The sequence below is a fragment of the Leucoraja erinacea genome, chromosome 32 (genome assembly GCF_028641065.1).
Source record: "Leucoraja erinacea ecotype New England chromosome 32, Leri_hhj_1, whole genome shotgun sequence".
In the NCBI taxonomy this organism is placed as follows: domain Eukaryota; kingdom Metazoa; phylum Chordata; class Chondrichthyes; order Rajiformes; family Rajidae; genus Leucoraja; species Leucoraja erinaceus.
The window spans coordinates 10,491,168-10,508,492 of NC_073408.1; the positions used below are offsets into that span (position 1 = coordinate 10,491,168).

The window sequence follows — 17,325 nt, forward strand, 5'->3', positions numbered from 1 at the left end:
AACTGTACATGGTACTTCAAATGTGGCTTTAGCAATATCTTGTACAGCTGTAACATGACATTCCAACCTCCGCACTAAATGTACCCTGACGATTAAGGCAAACATGCCAAACACTCTCTTCATCATTCCTGCAATCCAAGTCAAGTGTGCCGCTTTGTCCTTGATAGTGCTGAGCTTCTGGAATGTTGCTGGAGTTGCTTATCCCTTGCATGGTGAGTAGACAGTGAGGTGTCAGAAGGAGAGTCACTCACCAACTGATAATCTCTGACCTGCCCTGGTAGACACATTATTTATGACGCTTAGACACAAAATGCTGGAGTAGCGGGCCAGGCAGCATCTCTGGAGAAAAGGAATAGGCGACGTTTCGGGTCGGAACCCTTCTTCAGACCCGAAATGTCGCCTATTGCTTTTCTCCAGCGATGCTGCCTGACCCGCTGAATTGCTCCAGCATTTTGTGTCTATATTTGGTATAACCCAGCATCTGCAATTCCTTCCTACCCATTATTTATGTGGCTTGTCCAGTTGAATGTCACTCTGAGCTAAGTCACATTAATTTTGGCAGTTAACAGTCATCAAAAGCTGACTTAAAAAGGTGTATTTTTCACTTTCAATTTGTGAAGAAGCTTGAATTAGGATTCACATACGTTTTTACATTCAGTAAATTCTCTGAAGTTTTTATTTGGTTCCTGAAGCCACAGTTGTCAGAGCCCTATTGTTTATATTGTCACCAACTGATGGAGAATCATATTCTCAATTATGCACACTTCTACACAATTTTATACACAATGTATAAAAAAGTAACATTCTCTTACATATTATTCAAATATTCATTTATCTTTCAAGTTACCAGATTTAGAATAGGGTCACGACAAGACAACACACATATAGGAAAGACTCACCATTAAAAGATTTCAGAGCAGTGGATTAATTTCAGTGTCCCGATGCAATATTTTATTCTTACCATGGACACACAAAATATCTAGCTGATAGAATCCCTGTTCCTTAAACATTATTTTAAATAATTGCTGTTAAATTATCATTATTTAACTGAGGGAAGTAAAATGTGATGATAATTGATGCAATTTAATGTGCAGTTTTATTCAGTTGATTGAGTTGTAAAGTCTTATAAATAAATTACTTTCTTTTAAGGCTGTCAGCAATGCATCAATGCTGAATGTCTTAGGACTTCATCCAGTGTAGTTTGCTCTTAAACATGCTTCTAGTTTCCATTTACAGCTATTATTTTAAGCCTGCAGCTACTTCTTTGGATTGTTGACCCCCAAAACAGACTTCTAGGGTAAGGCCCTGATGGTGCCTTCTGTCCATTCCCTCCACAGATGCTGTCTGAAGAAGGGTTTCGGCCCAAAACGTTACCTATTTCCTTCACTCCATAGATGCTGCTGCACCTGCTGAGTTTCTCCAGCAATTTTGTGTACCTTCGATTTTACAGCATCTGCAGTTCCTTCTTGAACAACATGCTGCCTGACCTGATGGCTTCCTCCAGCATTTTGTGTTTTGCCCCTAGGGTCCTGTTTGTTGACTGTAAATTGCATAAATAACCACTTACTGTCCTTGCAACATGCACACTTTACAAAAATAAACAATTTACTAACTGTCCCCTTTGCCTCAAGTTACCCGAACCATATAGGAAAGATTCACCATTGGCAGTTCATGGCATTGACCATATTTGTAAGAATTTGCACTTCTCCACATTCTGCACAGCAAAAATTCCCTTTCCAAGAAATCCGAGACAGTGCCCAGGTGAGGAAACACTACACCACTCTATCATTCTTCAATTTCACTCAATTTAGAGATACAGCATGTAAACAGGTTCTCCAGCCCACCGAGCCCATACCAAACCTCGATCACCCGTTAACACTAGTTCTATGTTATCCCGCCATCTCATCCATTCCCTACACAAGGGGCAATTCACAGAGTGCAATTAACCTGCAAACTCCAATGTCTGGGGCGTGAGAGTAAACCCATGCGGTCACAGGGGGCACATGCAAACTCCACACAGACAGACCACCAGGTCAAAATCAAACCCGGGTCTCTAGCGCTGGGAGGCAACCACTTGCTTTATTAATAATTTTTGAATGTTAGTTATGCAGTGTGTGCTTTGACATTACTAATGGTGTTACTGACAAACACTGCCTCAAGCTGCATGGCTTTCAAGTTAAAGCTCAGGAATGTCAATACATTTTCTCTTAGTGTAGTCCATCTGCCAGACACAAAGATGTCTCTTCAGATTACTCCCTAAAGTCATTGTTATCACTACTCAGACAGGATATTTTATGAATGAAGTAAAATGCCAGTCGTGAACTGGAATGATGCAAGAGCTCGAGTGACTTTACAATCATTGGTAAGATAAGGGCTCAGTCTCCAGAACTGAACAAATAATCTTGAAATTAAAACAAAGGATTCAAGAAAGTGAAAGGCTCTTCCTTACATCAAGATAGTGAAAGGCTCTTCCTTACATAAAGCATCCTTTGATATTGCACCAAGTTCTAGAGGAACATAGAGCAAAGATGTGTGCAACATAATGAAGTGCATCATTCAAGAACAATTACATTGAAATTGTCCCCATGCAATTTGGAGATCCAGTCACATTATTTTATGCAGTCACTTAAATCATAAAGACAGACCATTACACCCACAGTCTCTCATTAGATTCCTTCAATGCTCACATGAATTAGATCAAAATATATTCAAGACCAATTTTTAGCAACATTATTTAACAATGAAGTGCACTAACAATAAAAATCAAATCAAAATCCCAACTCCGCACATCCAACCAAGCAATCAATTGACACCCAGGTGTTCTGTAAGCGAGGCAGGCAGGTCAGAGTTAGACAACTCCCAAGAGGAATAATCCATGCTTCAAATATTTGCAAATGAGAATCAGACTTCATAAAACCAGCGGACTAGGTGATAACGGATCAGAAAAGCAAACACACTTCCTGAGACCTGGAGAGGTTGTTAAAGACAAATTGGTTAGAAAATGCAAATACTGCTTTACATTTACAATATCCAATTTTGACAGCGCACAAAGATGAAACTTACTGTGTATGCCCACAGCTGGTCTCTTTACTGGCTGCAAGCATTGATTTAGCAGTGTTGTTTGGTAGGTTTACAAAGGCACTGTCTAAAGTATGAGAAACGCTTCAGAAAGATCAGAAAGGACACAACATGCTGGAGTAACTCAGAAGGTCAGGCAGTATCTCTGGAGAACATAGATAGGTGACATTGCGGGTCAAGACCCTTCTTTAGACTAATTGTAAGATGGGTGAAGAAAGCTGGAAATGAGGAGAGGCAGGACAAAACATGGCAACATAGGTGAGGAGGTTTTTTTGATAAGCAGATAGATGGAACATAGGCAGGGCATAAAAGGGTGTGAGACAGATCTGAAAAGTTGTGGACTATGTTGCCAGAGAGAGGAAAGTAGCCAGGGGGGAGGGGGGAGAGAGAGAAAAGAGAAGAAATAAGTGAAAATCCATTTGGGGCACAAGAATGGAAATGAGTGGCGAAGGAATGGTGTAGAGGGGGGGGTTAAAAAGGTTACCAAAATTTGGAGAATTCAATGTTCATATTGTTGGTTTGAGAGCTACCCAAGCAGAATCCGAGGTGCTGTTCCTCCAGTTTACATGGCCACACTGGCAATGGAGGAGACCTGGGACCGCAAGCACAGAGTGGGAATGGGCAGGAGAGTTAAAATGATTAGCAACCGGGAGATTCAGTGCAGGATATGGAAACATCCTCGAAGACAGGAGATTCAGTGCAGGACATCGAAAAATGCAGCGAAGAGATTGGCACTAAGGTACAATGAGGATGAAAGGAACAGGAAACCTTGCTGAACATAAGTTTTTCCCAATGCCAATACTGGAAGAAACATTAAGAATCTCACGACAAGCACTTACTTCTCATATGCAGTTGCTCAATGGGATTGTATCACCTCAAATACTTATTCTGCACTAGGCTGATCCTATCCCATCCTCCAGATATCAGGTCACCAGGTGCACCTCTTCTAACCTCATCTACTGCACCCAATGTTTCCAACGTGGCCTCCTGTACATCGGCAAGACCAAGCGTAGACTCTGCAAACGTTTTGTTGATCATTTGTGCTCGGTCCAAGGCCTACTGGATCTTCCATTTGGATGCTAACCATTTTAACTCCCCATTCCCATACTGATCTTTCTGTTCCGGGCCTCCTCCATTGCCAGACTGCGGCAAATTGAAGGAACAATACCTCATATTCAGCTTGGTTGCAATCCAATGGTATGAGCACTGAATTCTCCAATTTTAGGTAACTTTCACTCCCGCATCCCCATCTCCCTTCTGCCCTACCTGTTTGCAGCTATTTCCCCCTTCCCTTTCATCTACACACCTTCCACAATTCAAACAACTCATCAATTCTTTTGTCTCACATCTCCTGTCTGTTCATCCCTGGTCTTTGTCCAACCATGTGCCTATCAACCCCCTCAAGCGGCATGTCTCACCTGAAAGAGCAGAAGTATAATGGTCAGGGTTCTCTCATGCGTCGGGCCTATCAGCTTTATTGCAAAGTTAATCACTGTGAGGTTGTTGCATTCAGTGTATTCGTCATTTTCTCCAATTCCGCGGTTCACCTCCACCAGCCGGAATGTATCCGCCACCTACAAGACAGAGCAAACTTTCATTCTCAAAGTGGGCAGATTTCATACTTTCCCAACCCAGTTTAAAGTAGGGCGCTCCTTCACATCACCTAGTGACTGGAGTCTCTTACTGAAAGATTGCGGAGTTGCAGAATAGGTCAGCTAGATTGATGATCTGACTGCTCTGTGATAGTGTAAACATGCACTCACTTCATGGGCAGGATTTTCTTTCTTCATTCAATTATCTATCCAAGGACATCATGTTTCCATAATACAAGGACGCCATTTCAATCCATTGAGTCCATGCACGCTCAAGAGCAATTACATCTCCCCATTAGGTTTTGATGTTATCTATTCTTCCCACATTCCCTTCAACACCCTCCCAGATTTAAGGAACCAAATCATATATCTTAACTGAAAGTTGAGTAAAATGTGTGTGAAACATTGTCTTTTTTTGAAGTCTTAAGAATGTTTACAAGATCTGCTGCAGAGATGGGGTTAATAAAGAAAACATTGCATTCCATTCAAGTCAACAGGCCACTCACTAATTCTAATATAGCAAGTACCTTTAGTATTAAGTCTCCAAGTTTAGGCAAATCCTTTGTTTTGAATTTTGAGTAACTCATGCCCAGCTTTCCAGTACTGGGGTCTAGTCTGGATGAAGATAAGGGATGGAAAACATAAGAAAATTATTACCAATTAAGTACTAATTGCTGTATTACTTATACTCTATATGTACAGGTGCACAACCTTTTATCCGGTGTTCCAGAAACCGAAAAGCTCCGAAAACCGGCCATTTTTTCCAGATGTCGTCTGCGCACCAAAGCTCGCGTTTGGCGCCAAACTTGACCCAAAACGACCCACGGTCAACCCAGGTCTGTACTACTGTAGCGGCTGCCTCCTCCCTGGAGACCGGGAGACGCTTAAACATCTGTAAATCATTGCTTAAATGTTAGTCAGTTAGTTTGGAGGGCTTTTATGTGAAGGGGGGTGAAGGGGTAAACTTTAATTCTTAGTCCCCTACCTGGTCGGAGAGGCGGGGAGCGGTCAATGCCTTACCGGGTCGCTGTGCAGTAAGCTCCGCAGCGCTGTGGCCGGTGGGGCTGTGGGCGACGCCGGTTGTAGCTCCGACCCCGGCAACTCTACCCCTGGCTGCGAGGCGCTCCAAATCCAGCGCGGCCCGCGGCCGGACGCCCCAGCTCCGCGAATGTCGGGAGTCGGCGGCGTCGCAGCGCTGGGATACCAGCGGGGAGCGGGCAATGCCTTACCGGGTCGCCGTGCGGCAAGCTCCGGAGCGCTGTGGCCGCCGACACACAACATCGCGGAGCGTCGCTGGATTTGGAGCCGCGCAGCCAGGGGTAGAGTTGCCGGGGTTGGAGCTCCAACCGGCGCCGCCCGCGGCCGGACGGAGCCCCCAGCTCCGCGGCTCCAAATCCAGTGACGCTCCGCGATGTTGTGTGTCGGCGGCCACAGCGTTCCGGAGCTTGCCGCACGGCGACCCGGTAAGGCATTGCCCGCTCCCCGCTGGTATCCCAGCGCTGCGACGCCGCCGACTCCCGACATTCTCGGAGCTGGGACGTCCGACCGCGGGCGGCGCTGGATTTGGAGCGCCTCGCAGCCAGGGGTAGAGTTGCCGGGGTCGGAGCTACAACCAGCGCCGCCCGCGGCCGGATGGAGCCCCCAGCTCCGCGAGGTTGGGAGTCGCCGACCAGGTAGGGGACTAAGAATTAAAGTTTCCCCCTTCACCCCGACTCCACCACCACCACATAAAATCCCTCCAAACTAACTGACTAACATTTATGCAATGATTCTCCCAGTCACCGGGGAGGAGGCAGCAGCTCCAGACTTTTCAAGCCGCCCGCGCTACCTACCTAATCTACGCTAAAAATCTTCCATTCTGAAATCCGAAAATGTCCGAAATCCGACAAGTGTCTGGTCCCAAGGCTTTCGGATAAAAGGTTGTGCACCTGTAATACCGAAGCCACGGGCAAGATATTTTTACATGTATACGTTTCAAGTCTAAATGGGCAGGAGCTAATTGGAAACCCTTCAATGACCCGACCTCTTTGTTAGGTTTCATTATTTTGAGATTAATATGAGGCGCCAATGGTTTGCCATCTTTCAGAAAAGTATCCCCCATTCCATTACATCGAGCACACAGGGTGACCAGACTTTGGACTTTGAATAATGGTGCCATAATATGGAAAAAGATTTTAATTGAACCACATTGGATGAGTTTACTTCTAACTGGTCAGCAGATAGACCAGGGCTGATACTGTTCACTTCCTTTACCAAAGATGGTACAATGCCGTGAAAAAGACTGGGACTTTCATTTTAAAGAAAGGCTGTGCGGTAAATATGAATATACCTGGGTAGCCGATGTCGAGGACAGGGAATAATATGGAAAAGCTGAGGCACTGAGTAGAGGAAGTTGAGCGTTTGAGGGATGAAAAACAACATCATGGTCTTGCTAAAGTGACCCAGGATCCCGACCACAGCAAAGGTCATTCCAGCAAAGTAACAGAATGTGTCGCCCACGAAGGCGCGGGATGGGTACCTGCAGTACACAAAGCAACACATGTTAGAATTACTTCATGTCAATGAGTTGTGACACAGCCCCCAACGTTCAGTATAAAGTATAAATCCCAGAGTCTAAAACCAGAGCGCACAACCTCTGAATGAAAGGACATACCTTCAAAATGGAGATGAGGAGGAATTTCTTTAGCTAGAGGTTGGTGAATCTGTGGAATTCATTGCCACACACGGCTGTGGAGGCCAGGTTATTGGGTATTTTTATGGCAGAGATTCTTGATTAGGTAGGGCATCAAAGGTTACATAGACAAGACAGGAGATTGGGGCTGAGAGAAAAGAAAAGATCAGCCATGATTGAATGGCGGAGTAGACTCAATGGGCTGAATGGCCAAATTCTGCTCCTACATCTTATGGTCTTATCCCAATGGAGCAAGAAATTCAAAAGCCTCATCTTTCTACCCTCTGCCACTACATTCTTTGAAATCTTGAAACCTTTGACTATCTAATCTATTTTTTTATGTGACAGTGCAAAGTTTTGTTTGATCTTAATGCCTTAGTGATTTGGAATATTAAAATTGTAACACAATACAAAAATGCTGTTATTTGGCACATATATCAATTAGTGCAGTTAGAACAGGTTCTAAGCAAAGCCCAGGCAAGTGATCACTTTACAACTCCAGGTGAACCTATACCTGCGTAGATCAGGTACCTGGTGTTGACTGCCTAAGGTAAAACAAGAGAAAATGTAAAAAAAATTACAGTACCAATTATTGTACAACAGTCCTAAAGTGGTGAAGAAAAAGGGTATCATGAAGTACAAGGAGAATATGTGGTCATCCTTGTAGTCACCTACAAAGACAAAGAACACATCAGTTAATATTTACAACCAGAGCAGACGAGAGCACAACTTTCTATAATGGTTGCAATGTGTTTCTTTATTCCGTACAAGTTAACACTCTTCTCTTATGCTGTTGGAGAGCTCCCAGTAATAGCTTCTGGAACATTGAAAATTATGAGTACATATCCCAACATGTAGTGTTGCCAAGATGGTAGAATTCAACAAACAGGAACAGGTGTAGATTGTTCAAACTGTTGTCTTGTTCTGCCAAGGGTGTGGTTACATAGGAACCAGATCAACTTCATTTTTCATTTTATTTAGCATGTGTAGACATTTTAAGCCAAACAACAGCATTCTTGCTGACAAAGTTTGGGTAATGAAATCTGAACCTAAAACAAACGGATAAACTCCCCATACAAGCCTGTGGCATTGTCACCAGGATGTTTGGAACTGGATGGTTTTAGATCAGAGTTTGTTTGGTCCATTAACATCAGGTTAAGCAATACAAGTGTAATAAAATGAACCACTCAATCGTCAGGAATGTAAGCCACAGGGTTTGAATTCTACGGATGCCTCAACTCACCATTTAATTCTACTAAGTTGAATATGATGATTGACATGGCAATCACAAGAGACTGCCCAGCCTCAATGCCATTGATGCCAGCCAGAATGTTGATGGCATTCGTGCAGAACACTGCCAGCATCCCCATGTATGCATAATACAGAATTCCTGAAAGGCACAAAACAAAAGGCATGGGTACTGATGCAGGTATTTCATCAGATATTTACAGTACAGCGACACTGCACTTCATCAATTCTGGTTTTACCTCTCCCCCCAGCAGCACCAAATCCTGTAACATAAACATAAACATAGACACTGGCATAAAGTATCCTTGGATTCCACATGTGAGGAAATGTACAGAGCTTACATGTCACAGTACAAATTATAGTATAACAGTCCTAAAGTGGCGAAGAAAAAGGGTATCATGAAGTACAAGGAGAATACAGGTGCACAACCTTTTATCCGGTGTTCCAGAAACCGAAAAGCTCCGAAAACCGGCCATTTTTTCCAGATGTCGTCTGTGCACCAAAGCTCGCGTTTGGCGCCAAACCTGACCCAAAACGACCCACGGTCAACCCAGGTCTGTACTACTGTAGCGGCTGCCTCCTCCCTGGAGACCGGGAGACGCTTAAACATCTGTAAATCATTGCTTAAATGTTAGTCAGTTAGTTTGGAGGGCTTTTATGTGAAGGGGGGTGAAGGGGTAAACTTTAATTCTTAGTCCCCTACCTGGTCGGAGAAGCGGGGAGCGGTCAGTGCCTTACCGGGTCGCTGTGCAGTAAGCTCCGCAGCGCTGTGGCCGGTGGAGCCGCGGGCGGCGCCGGTTGTAGCTCCGACCCCGGCAACTCTACCCCTGGCTGCGAGGCGCTCCAAATCCAGCGCGGCCCGCGGCCGGACGCCCCAGCTCCGCGAATGTCGGGAGTCGGCGGCGTCGCAGCGCTGGGATACCAGCGGGGTGCGGGCAATGCCTTACCGGGTCGCCGTGCGGCAAGCTCCGGAGCGCTGTGGCCGCCGACACACAACATCGCGGAGCGTCGCTGGATTTGGAGCCGCGCAGCCAGGGGGAGAGTTGCCGGGGGCGGAGCTCCAACCGGCGCCGCCCGCGGCCGGACGGAGCCCCCAGCTCCGCAGCTCCAAATCCAGCGACGCTCCGCGAATGTTGGAAGAAGGCGGCCACAGCGCTCCGGAGCTTGCCGCACGGCGACCCGGTAAGGCATTGCTCGCTCCCCGCTGGTATCCCAGCGCTGCGACGCCGCCGACTCCCGACATTCTCGGAGCTGGGACGTCCGGCCGCGGGCTGCGCTGGATTTGGAGCGCCTCGCAGCCAGGGGTAGAGTTGCCGGGGTCGGAGCTACAACCGGCGCCGCCCGCGGCCGGACGGAGCCCCCAGCTCCGCGAGGTTGGGAGTCGCCGACCAGGTAGGTAGGGGACTAAGAATTAAAGTTTCCCCCTTCACCCCTACACCACCACCACCACATAAAATCCCTCCAAACTAACTGACTAACATTTATGCAATGATACTCCCGGTCTCCGGGGAGGAGGCAGCTGCTCCAGACTTTTCAAGCCGCCCGCGCTACCTACCTAATCTACGCTAAAAATCTTCCATTCTGAAATCCGAAAATGTCCGAAATCCGACAAGTGTCTGGTCCCAAGGCTTTCGGATAAAAGGTTGTGCACCTGTATGTGGTCATCATTGTAGTCATCTACAAAGACACCCCCCTAGCCAGCTCAACCTCTCCCTTTAGCTCAGGCCATACAAATAAAGATCATATAAATGAAGATCATAAGTATCATAAACCATCAAGTACAAATTGCCAGTTTAATTACATTGTATTTGAACGTTTCTAAGAAATGTCATGAAAAATATTAAAAATTTTAAACTGAACTATTGATTTTCAATGGTAAAGCAGAATGCTTCCGTTGATCTGGCTTGGTCAATTACAAACTGAATTATTGCACCCAGTGCATCATGGTTTGCCCAAGTTTGGTTTGTTTATCAAAACTTTAATTCTCAGCTTTCTAGTCTTAAGATTTATACATAGTCCAATGCTCAATGGGTAGAGCATGCAATAAAACAAAACAAATTTCAAAGTGGGTGAGGCCATGGCAAAGATTGCAAGCTGGTGCATTTAGGCCATGCTTTGTCTGATGTTAATCATCATAGTCCTTAAAACAAACAAGACAAAAGTTTATTTGTAACAATTACATTGCATGAGTGTAACAGAAAAGGTAGATCGATGCATTACATTTTTGCAGAATTCTCACATGAATTCTGTGTGGCTGTGGAGATCAAATTAGCCATAAAACAGATTGTGGGTCTTAGCAAAAATGTTGGCACAGACTACAAATCAAACAGATAAAAATGATTGTTTCCTCCTCTTCAACTTGCAAAACAACATGCTCACTACGATAACTAAAACTCCAACTTTAATTGAACTGGCCAGTAGCAATGATGATGCTGCCAGCAGCCTATGAATTCGGGAACTTACCCAAGTCCAAATGGAGACCCAGAAAAAAGCGCATGGGCTTTGGCACTACAATTGTGGTGTTGCCAAAATTGGTGAAGTAAACCATGAGTAGGGGCAGGGAAGCCATGGTGGGCAGCAGCAACTTGTGTCTCCATCGCAAGTTTAGGACGTCGTCAGCAAAGCCAAGGAATATCATGCAGCAGATGGCAAGCAGGGCTCCAATCAACTGTACAAACTGAGAGAAAAAGTTCAAATTAAATTGTGGCACAAACTTAACATTTTAAAATACAGATTTGTACCGAGCTGACTTTATACAAACCTTTGCCCTTTTTGTTATAACCTGTTGTTTCTAATGGATACTTTAGAAGATTACAAGAGTCAAGTCAAGAGTCAAGAGTGTTTTATTGTCATATGTCCCAGATAGGACAATGAAATTCGCGCTTGCTGCAGCACAACAGAATATGTAAACATAGTACATAACGGGAGAAAAAAAGTTCAGTGTGTATATATACACATGCACACATACTCAATAAATGAACAAATATAGTGCAATAATAATAATAATAGTCTGTTGTAGTTCAGAGCTTATTTGTTGTCGTGTTTAATAGCCTGATGGCTGTAGGGAAGAAGCTGTTCCTGAACTTGGACGTTACAGTTTTCAGGCTCCTGTACCTTCTTCCCGATGGCAATGGTGAAATGAGTGTGTGGCCAGGATGGGGTGGGTCCTCGATGATGTTGGCTGCCCTTTTGAGGCAGCGACGGATATATCCCTTCGATGGTGGGGAGGTCAGAGCCGGTGATGGACTGGGCAGTGTTCACAACTTTTTGCAGTCTTCCCCACTCCTGGACGTTCAAGTTGCCAAACCAGGTTCTCTACTGTGCACCTGTAGAAGTTCAAGAGAATCCTCTTTGACATATCGATTCTCTGTAGTCTTCTCAGGAAGTAGAGGCGCTGATGTGCCTTCTTTATAATTGCATCAGTGTGCTGGGTCCAGGAAAGATCTTCGGAAATATGCCCACCCAGGAAATTGAAGTGTTTGATCCTCTCCACCATTGACCCATTGATATAAACAGGATTGTGGGTCCTCATGCTACCCCTTCCAAAGTCCACAATTAGTTCCTTGGTTTTACTGATGTTGTGAGTCAGGTTGTTATGTGGCACCATTTGGTCAATTGGTTGATCTCACTTCTATACTCTGACTCTACAACGAGGTACTTGAAAATAAGTTAGATACTTTTACAAGTTTTCTAATTTTCGTATGTGGGTCGAGTCTGAACATTATTTAAGGATATCTGAGGTACACTCTCAATCACACCATAGCCTGACACTGCATTGACACACCAGTTCATTGCACTGACACACCAGTTCACTGCACCATGGCAAAGATTTATCTTTTCCACAAGCAGTGAATTCATCATCATAAATGTCTGACAATTCGCAAGATCAAAATAAATTAAGCACGATTCTTAATGGAATAGCACAATGAGAATTAACAATTTGAATTATGATTGTAAACTTGCTTTACAGTGAGATCAACCCTGCTTTATAAAGTGGAGCTGTGGATAAAAAGGATTAGAACCAGTAACTCCTTTACTAAATATTGTTTTAAAACAATGCATATTTTGGTTAGGAGTAGGATGAAAGACTTTAATGTTCACAATGTGGATAATCAAATATTGGGCGCAGCATAATGATGCCTGAGAGTCTGTGAACTTGGCAGAGTTAGGAGGTAAATGACCTTATGACTCCTACTTCCGTGTTAAACATAAGGAAAGCAATGCTTATGTCCTCAACTCCTTGTTCACTAGTAAATCCAACTGAATCCATAAAATTGTACTGTTAAACTAGGAATTGGAGCACAGGAAAGTGCTTATATGGAGTTTGTGGTCTGTGCTTGTAGCAAATTCACAAATGGAGCAGAAGTAGATGAGGGGGACCCAAATCAAGTGTTCAAAGTTACAAGAGGCATATATAGTATAGAAAGTAGGAAACCTTTCCGCATGGCAGATATATCTATGAACTGTGGGCATAGGTTTTAGATGAGAAGCAGGAGGTTTACAGGTTCGCTGAGGAAGAGATTTTTCATCGTAATCTGGGACACCCTGTCTGAGGGTGGTGGAGGCAGGTACTCTCACAACATTAAAGCAGTATCTGCAGAAACCAATCTCCGAGACATGGTAAACTATGAACCAATTGCTGATAATGGGATTAGTATAGATAGGTACTTAATAGTCAGCATTTAGACATTGTATGCTGAAGGGCCTGTTTCTGTGCTGTGCGACTATGACAAATGAGCTTACCTCCAGCGCTCCCGTAAGTGCTTTGAGGTGCTCCGGGTCGGCTGCGGGGACAGAGGCTGAGCAATGGCCGTCAGAGGTGAAGGATGACCCGTTCATGGGCTGATGTCGAGGAGGTATCAGTGTGGTCAAGTCAGCATAGTGACCCACAGGAGGCCCTGAATCAGATCGGGTGCTACTCTAAGTGGCTGAGTGAGAGGAACGGATGCGGCCTGCAACGGCGGAACAGCAGTAGAGGACACTGACATTTCATCTGGCCACACTCACAGCTGCAATTTTGACCCAGTGACAATGCCAGGACAACAGTTCTTTATGGCCTAGTTAAGACTCTTAACATTTTTTTTAACAATTGGACTTGAAAGGTATAGAATGGCATCTAAAATGTGGCGACTTTTGGGTACTAACTCAATGTGGTCTCCTATTGTAAACTTATACATAGTATGATTGTGCCTAATGTACAGGAGGATTGTCACCAAATTGTATGCAAAAAAGATTTCACTGTACTTAGGTACACATGATAGTAATGTACCATTGAATCATTGAACATGCAACATTGATTTTAATTGCCAAATCCAATCTCCAAAAAATGCAACTTAGAGAAAATGTGGCAGCAAGTCCTATGGTGATACGATTAATAAAAGAGATATGTTTGTTGGTTTATTATTGTCACATGTAACAATACACAGTGAAAACTTTGTTTTGCATGCTCTCCAGGTATATCATACCATACCCAAGCATCCCAGGTAGCATAGGAGAGAAAACAAGTTTATAATAGTGTTAATTAATTTAAGGTTTTAATGCAAAAAAAAAAATCAGTGTCTCTGCATCCGAGCACTATATGTGGAGGTCGCACACAAACTCCTTTGTCACCCTGATAAACAAGTGTTTTAAAGAGAATTACATACAGGCCATTTCAGTTTAAATCAGAAATAACATAACATTCAACACGATGGGAAGTGGAATGATGGTACACGCAGAATATATTATTTGGTATGGAAGGAGATTACTTACCACATCATGAGGAAAGGTGATGCACTGCTCCTCCGCCCAGCAGTGCAGAAAAGGAACAGGAATGAAACAGAAAAGAATGATGAGGAAGACCACACCGCTGATTACTCCTTGAGCTTCCGGGCTGCGAGACAAAGGAGCAAGCATTTACCCCAAATGCAGGAAATGCAAATGATAGTTTGTAAAATGAATTAGCAAATTGCCACAAATCAACTTTACAGAGTGACTAGCTGTTTACCTGCGAAACTAACTGACAAATTTTGATTTGGGAAATATGACAATTTTAAAAAATCATACCCTGATTTAGTGATTTTACAAACCTTTAACCGGCAACAGTGTGAAGCCATCATTTTAGACTGGAAGTTGATTCTGCTCCCAAGCAGCAGCTTTAGCTCACCAGCTAATGTATTCCTGAAATGAGATGAGTTCCCTATAGTGGAGACCTGAACACCATGCTGGATGAGACTTCTATGCAGCGCTTTCTCAGCAATACAGTCTCAGTAAACATTAAACTCACGACAGCCCGCACATTACAGACCTGATAGCACTGTTTTGTGGAGCAGCAGGGATTTTTCTCCAATGACTGCCACGCTTTGTCTAGCCTCTTCCCTTTTCCAGCTTTCTTCTCCCACCCCCCTCCCCTACAATCAGTGCGACCCGAAACTTCACCATGTTCTCCAGAGATGCTGCCTGACTTGCTGAGCTACTCCTGTACTGTGTGTCCTTTCGTGTATCAACCAGCATCTGCAGTTTTCTACTAAGTGTTTTGCATTATATAGATTAGAATTGCAGATTCAGTCACAGTTAAACTAGCACCTGCAGTTCTTTGTTTCTGTGTTTCATTCCCGTTACACTGTGCGTCTTCCAGCTGGCAAACTACATTCTAATGTCAATGACTGGTCTGGTGACCGACACATTGTGTAACCCAGACCATTTTAATTACACATCTCCTTAGTTATATATCCCACCAATAACCCAATCCTCAGTAGTGACTGATACATCATGCAACCCTGGCTTATCTGTTCCAGCCCTGGTATTCCTCTCCTGGTTGACATATCAGACACTATACACCCCATCCTTATGCCATTCAGTTTCTAACATATATATAGAACAAGCCGCCATAGGAAGCATTGGAGGTGGGTACAATTACAGCATTTAAAAGAAACTTTGGGCAGGTAGATGGAAACAAAAATTTTAGAATATGGGCTAAATGCAGGGAAATGTGACTAACCCATGTAGACATTTTGGTCGGAGCAGCAAAAGTTGAGCTGAAATACCCATCTATCTCTAATCATAACCCTGATGTAAACCAGACCATTCCATCAACACTATCCAGAGTCCAATTGCCAGCGTGACATGCAACACAGCCTTCCCCTGTTGGCTCTCAGTTCTCAGTATCCCACCCCAACCCTGCTGAAGCGAATGAACAACGCTGCACCTGTCAGCCCAGGGCAGTACCAGTTCCAAGCCCCTAGTTCCCCCAGAATACAGTCCCCAATCCCCTAGATCACAGTCTTCCAGATTAGTTCCCTGGTCCCCAGATTATAGCCCCCCATCCACAGATCACAGTCTCCCCAAACACAGTCCACACATCACTGTCACCCAATCCTCAGCTCAGTCACCCAGAGCAGAGTTCCCGAAACGTTGCCCATTCTTTTTCTCCAGAGATGCTGTCTCACCCGCTGAGTTACGCCAGCATTTTGTATCTACCCCCAAAATAGTCTGCCGGCAGTCACCCAGATCACAGTCCCTCAATTCCCCCAGATCACCGTCACCTAGATCAGTCCCCCTATCCTCACACCATAGTCACCTAGATCAATCACCCAGATCCCAGTGCCCCCAAAATATAGTCAACCAGATCACAGTCCCTCAATCCCCCAGATCATAGACCCCATGTGGAATGAGCTTCCAGTGGAAGTGGTGGAGGCAGGTTCGATTTTATCATTTAAAAATAAATTGGATATGTATATGGATGGGAAAGGAATGGAGGGTTATGGTCTGAGTGCAGGTAGATGGGACTAGGGGAAAATAATTGTTCGGCACGGACTTGTAGGGCCGAGATGGCCTGTTTCCGTGCTGTAATTGTTATATGGTTATATATATGGTCCCTGATCACAGAGCTCTAGTCCCCCAAAATACAGTCCACTGATCACAATCATCCAGATCACAGTCCCCCGATCCTTCAAATCACAGTCCCACAACCCCCACCCCCAGATGACAGTCCTCCCCAAAATGCAGTCCACTGATCTCAGTTCCCCAATCCCCAGATCTCCCAGATCTCAGTTCCCCAATCCCAGATCTCAGTGCAGGAAGGAACTGCAGATACTGGTTTAAACACAAGTATCAAGATAGACACAACATGCTGGAGACCAAAGCTCCTCTAGTATCTTTGCTTAAGACTGCGCCAGATCACAGTGGCCAAGCCCAGAGATCACAGTGTTTAAGAAGGAACTGCAGATGCTGGAGAATCGAAGGTTACACAAAAAAAAGCTGGAGAAACTCAGCGGGTGCAGCTGCATCTATGGAGCGAAGGAAATAGGCAACGTTTCGGGCCGAAACCCTTCTTCAGACTGAAACGTTGCCTATTTCCTTCGCTCCATAGATGCTGCTGCACCCGCTGAGTTTCTCCAGCTTTTTGTTTGTGTAACCAGAGATCACAGCCCCTCCCGGTCTCCAGTCCCAGCCGGGTGACCGTCTTATGCTCACATTTGCTCATTGGAGGTTTTGTTGAGGTCGATGCCGTAGAGCCGGGCGGCGATGAAGTGCTGCCTGAAGGCGGGGATGAGGACGGCGGTGGCGAGGAGGCCGAGCAGCGAGCAGCCCAGGTTGATCAGCAGCGGTATGGCGGGCAGGCCCGACATCTGCGGGCGGGGAGAGTGACGAGGGGAGCAGGCCCGGCCCGGCGCGTCTGACAGGGGGAGTAAAGCCGGGCTCGTCGCCTCATCCCACGGCCGGGGCCCGCAACGACTAGGCCTCTCCACGCGATGC

General features: G+C 45.0%; 1 protein-coding gene across 1 annotated transcript; it reads right to left on the reverse strand.

Annotated features, from left to right (window-relative positions):
- Positions 1-645: 645 nt before the first annotated feature.
- On the reverse strand, positions 646-17,324 carry dpagt1 (dolichyl-phosphate (UDP-N-acetylglucosamine) N-acetylglucosaminephosphotransferase 1 (GlcNAc-1-P transferase)). The gene is made up of 9 exons (XM_055660708.1): positions 17,044-17,324; positions 14,341-14,461; positions 11,053-11,266; positions 8,585-8,731; positions 7,928-8,012; positions 7,000-7,188; positions 5,198-5,285; positions 4,497-4,652; positions 646-2,967 (listed from the first exon to the last, which is right to left on the reverse strand). The coding sequence occupies exons 1-9, from the start codon at positions 17,196-17,198 to the stop codon at positions 2,902-2,904; spliced, it is 1,221 nt and encodes a 406-aa protein (XP_055516683.1). The 5' UTR covers positions 17,199-17,324; the 3' UTR covers positions 646-2,901.
- Between the last annotated feature and the right edge of the window lies 1 nt (position 17,325).

Coding starts and splice junctions, on each gene's coding strand:
- dpagt1 (XM_055660708.1), bottom strand. CDS start 17,198: ATGTCGGGCCTGCCCGCCATACCGCTGCTGATCAACCTGGGCTGCTCG. Junction 11,267..14,340: donor TCACCTTTCCTCATGATGTG/GTAAGTAATCTC, acceptor TTTTTCTCTCAG/TTTGTACAGTTGATTGGAGC. Junction 5,286..6,999: donor CCTCGACATCGGCTACCCAG/GTATATTCATAT, acceptor ATCTTCATCCAG/ACTAGACCCCAGTACTGGAA.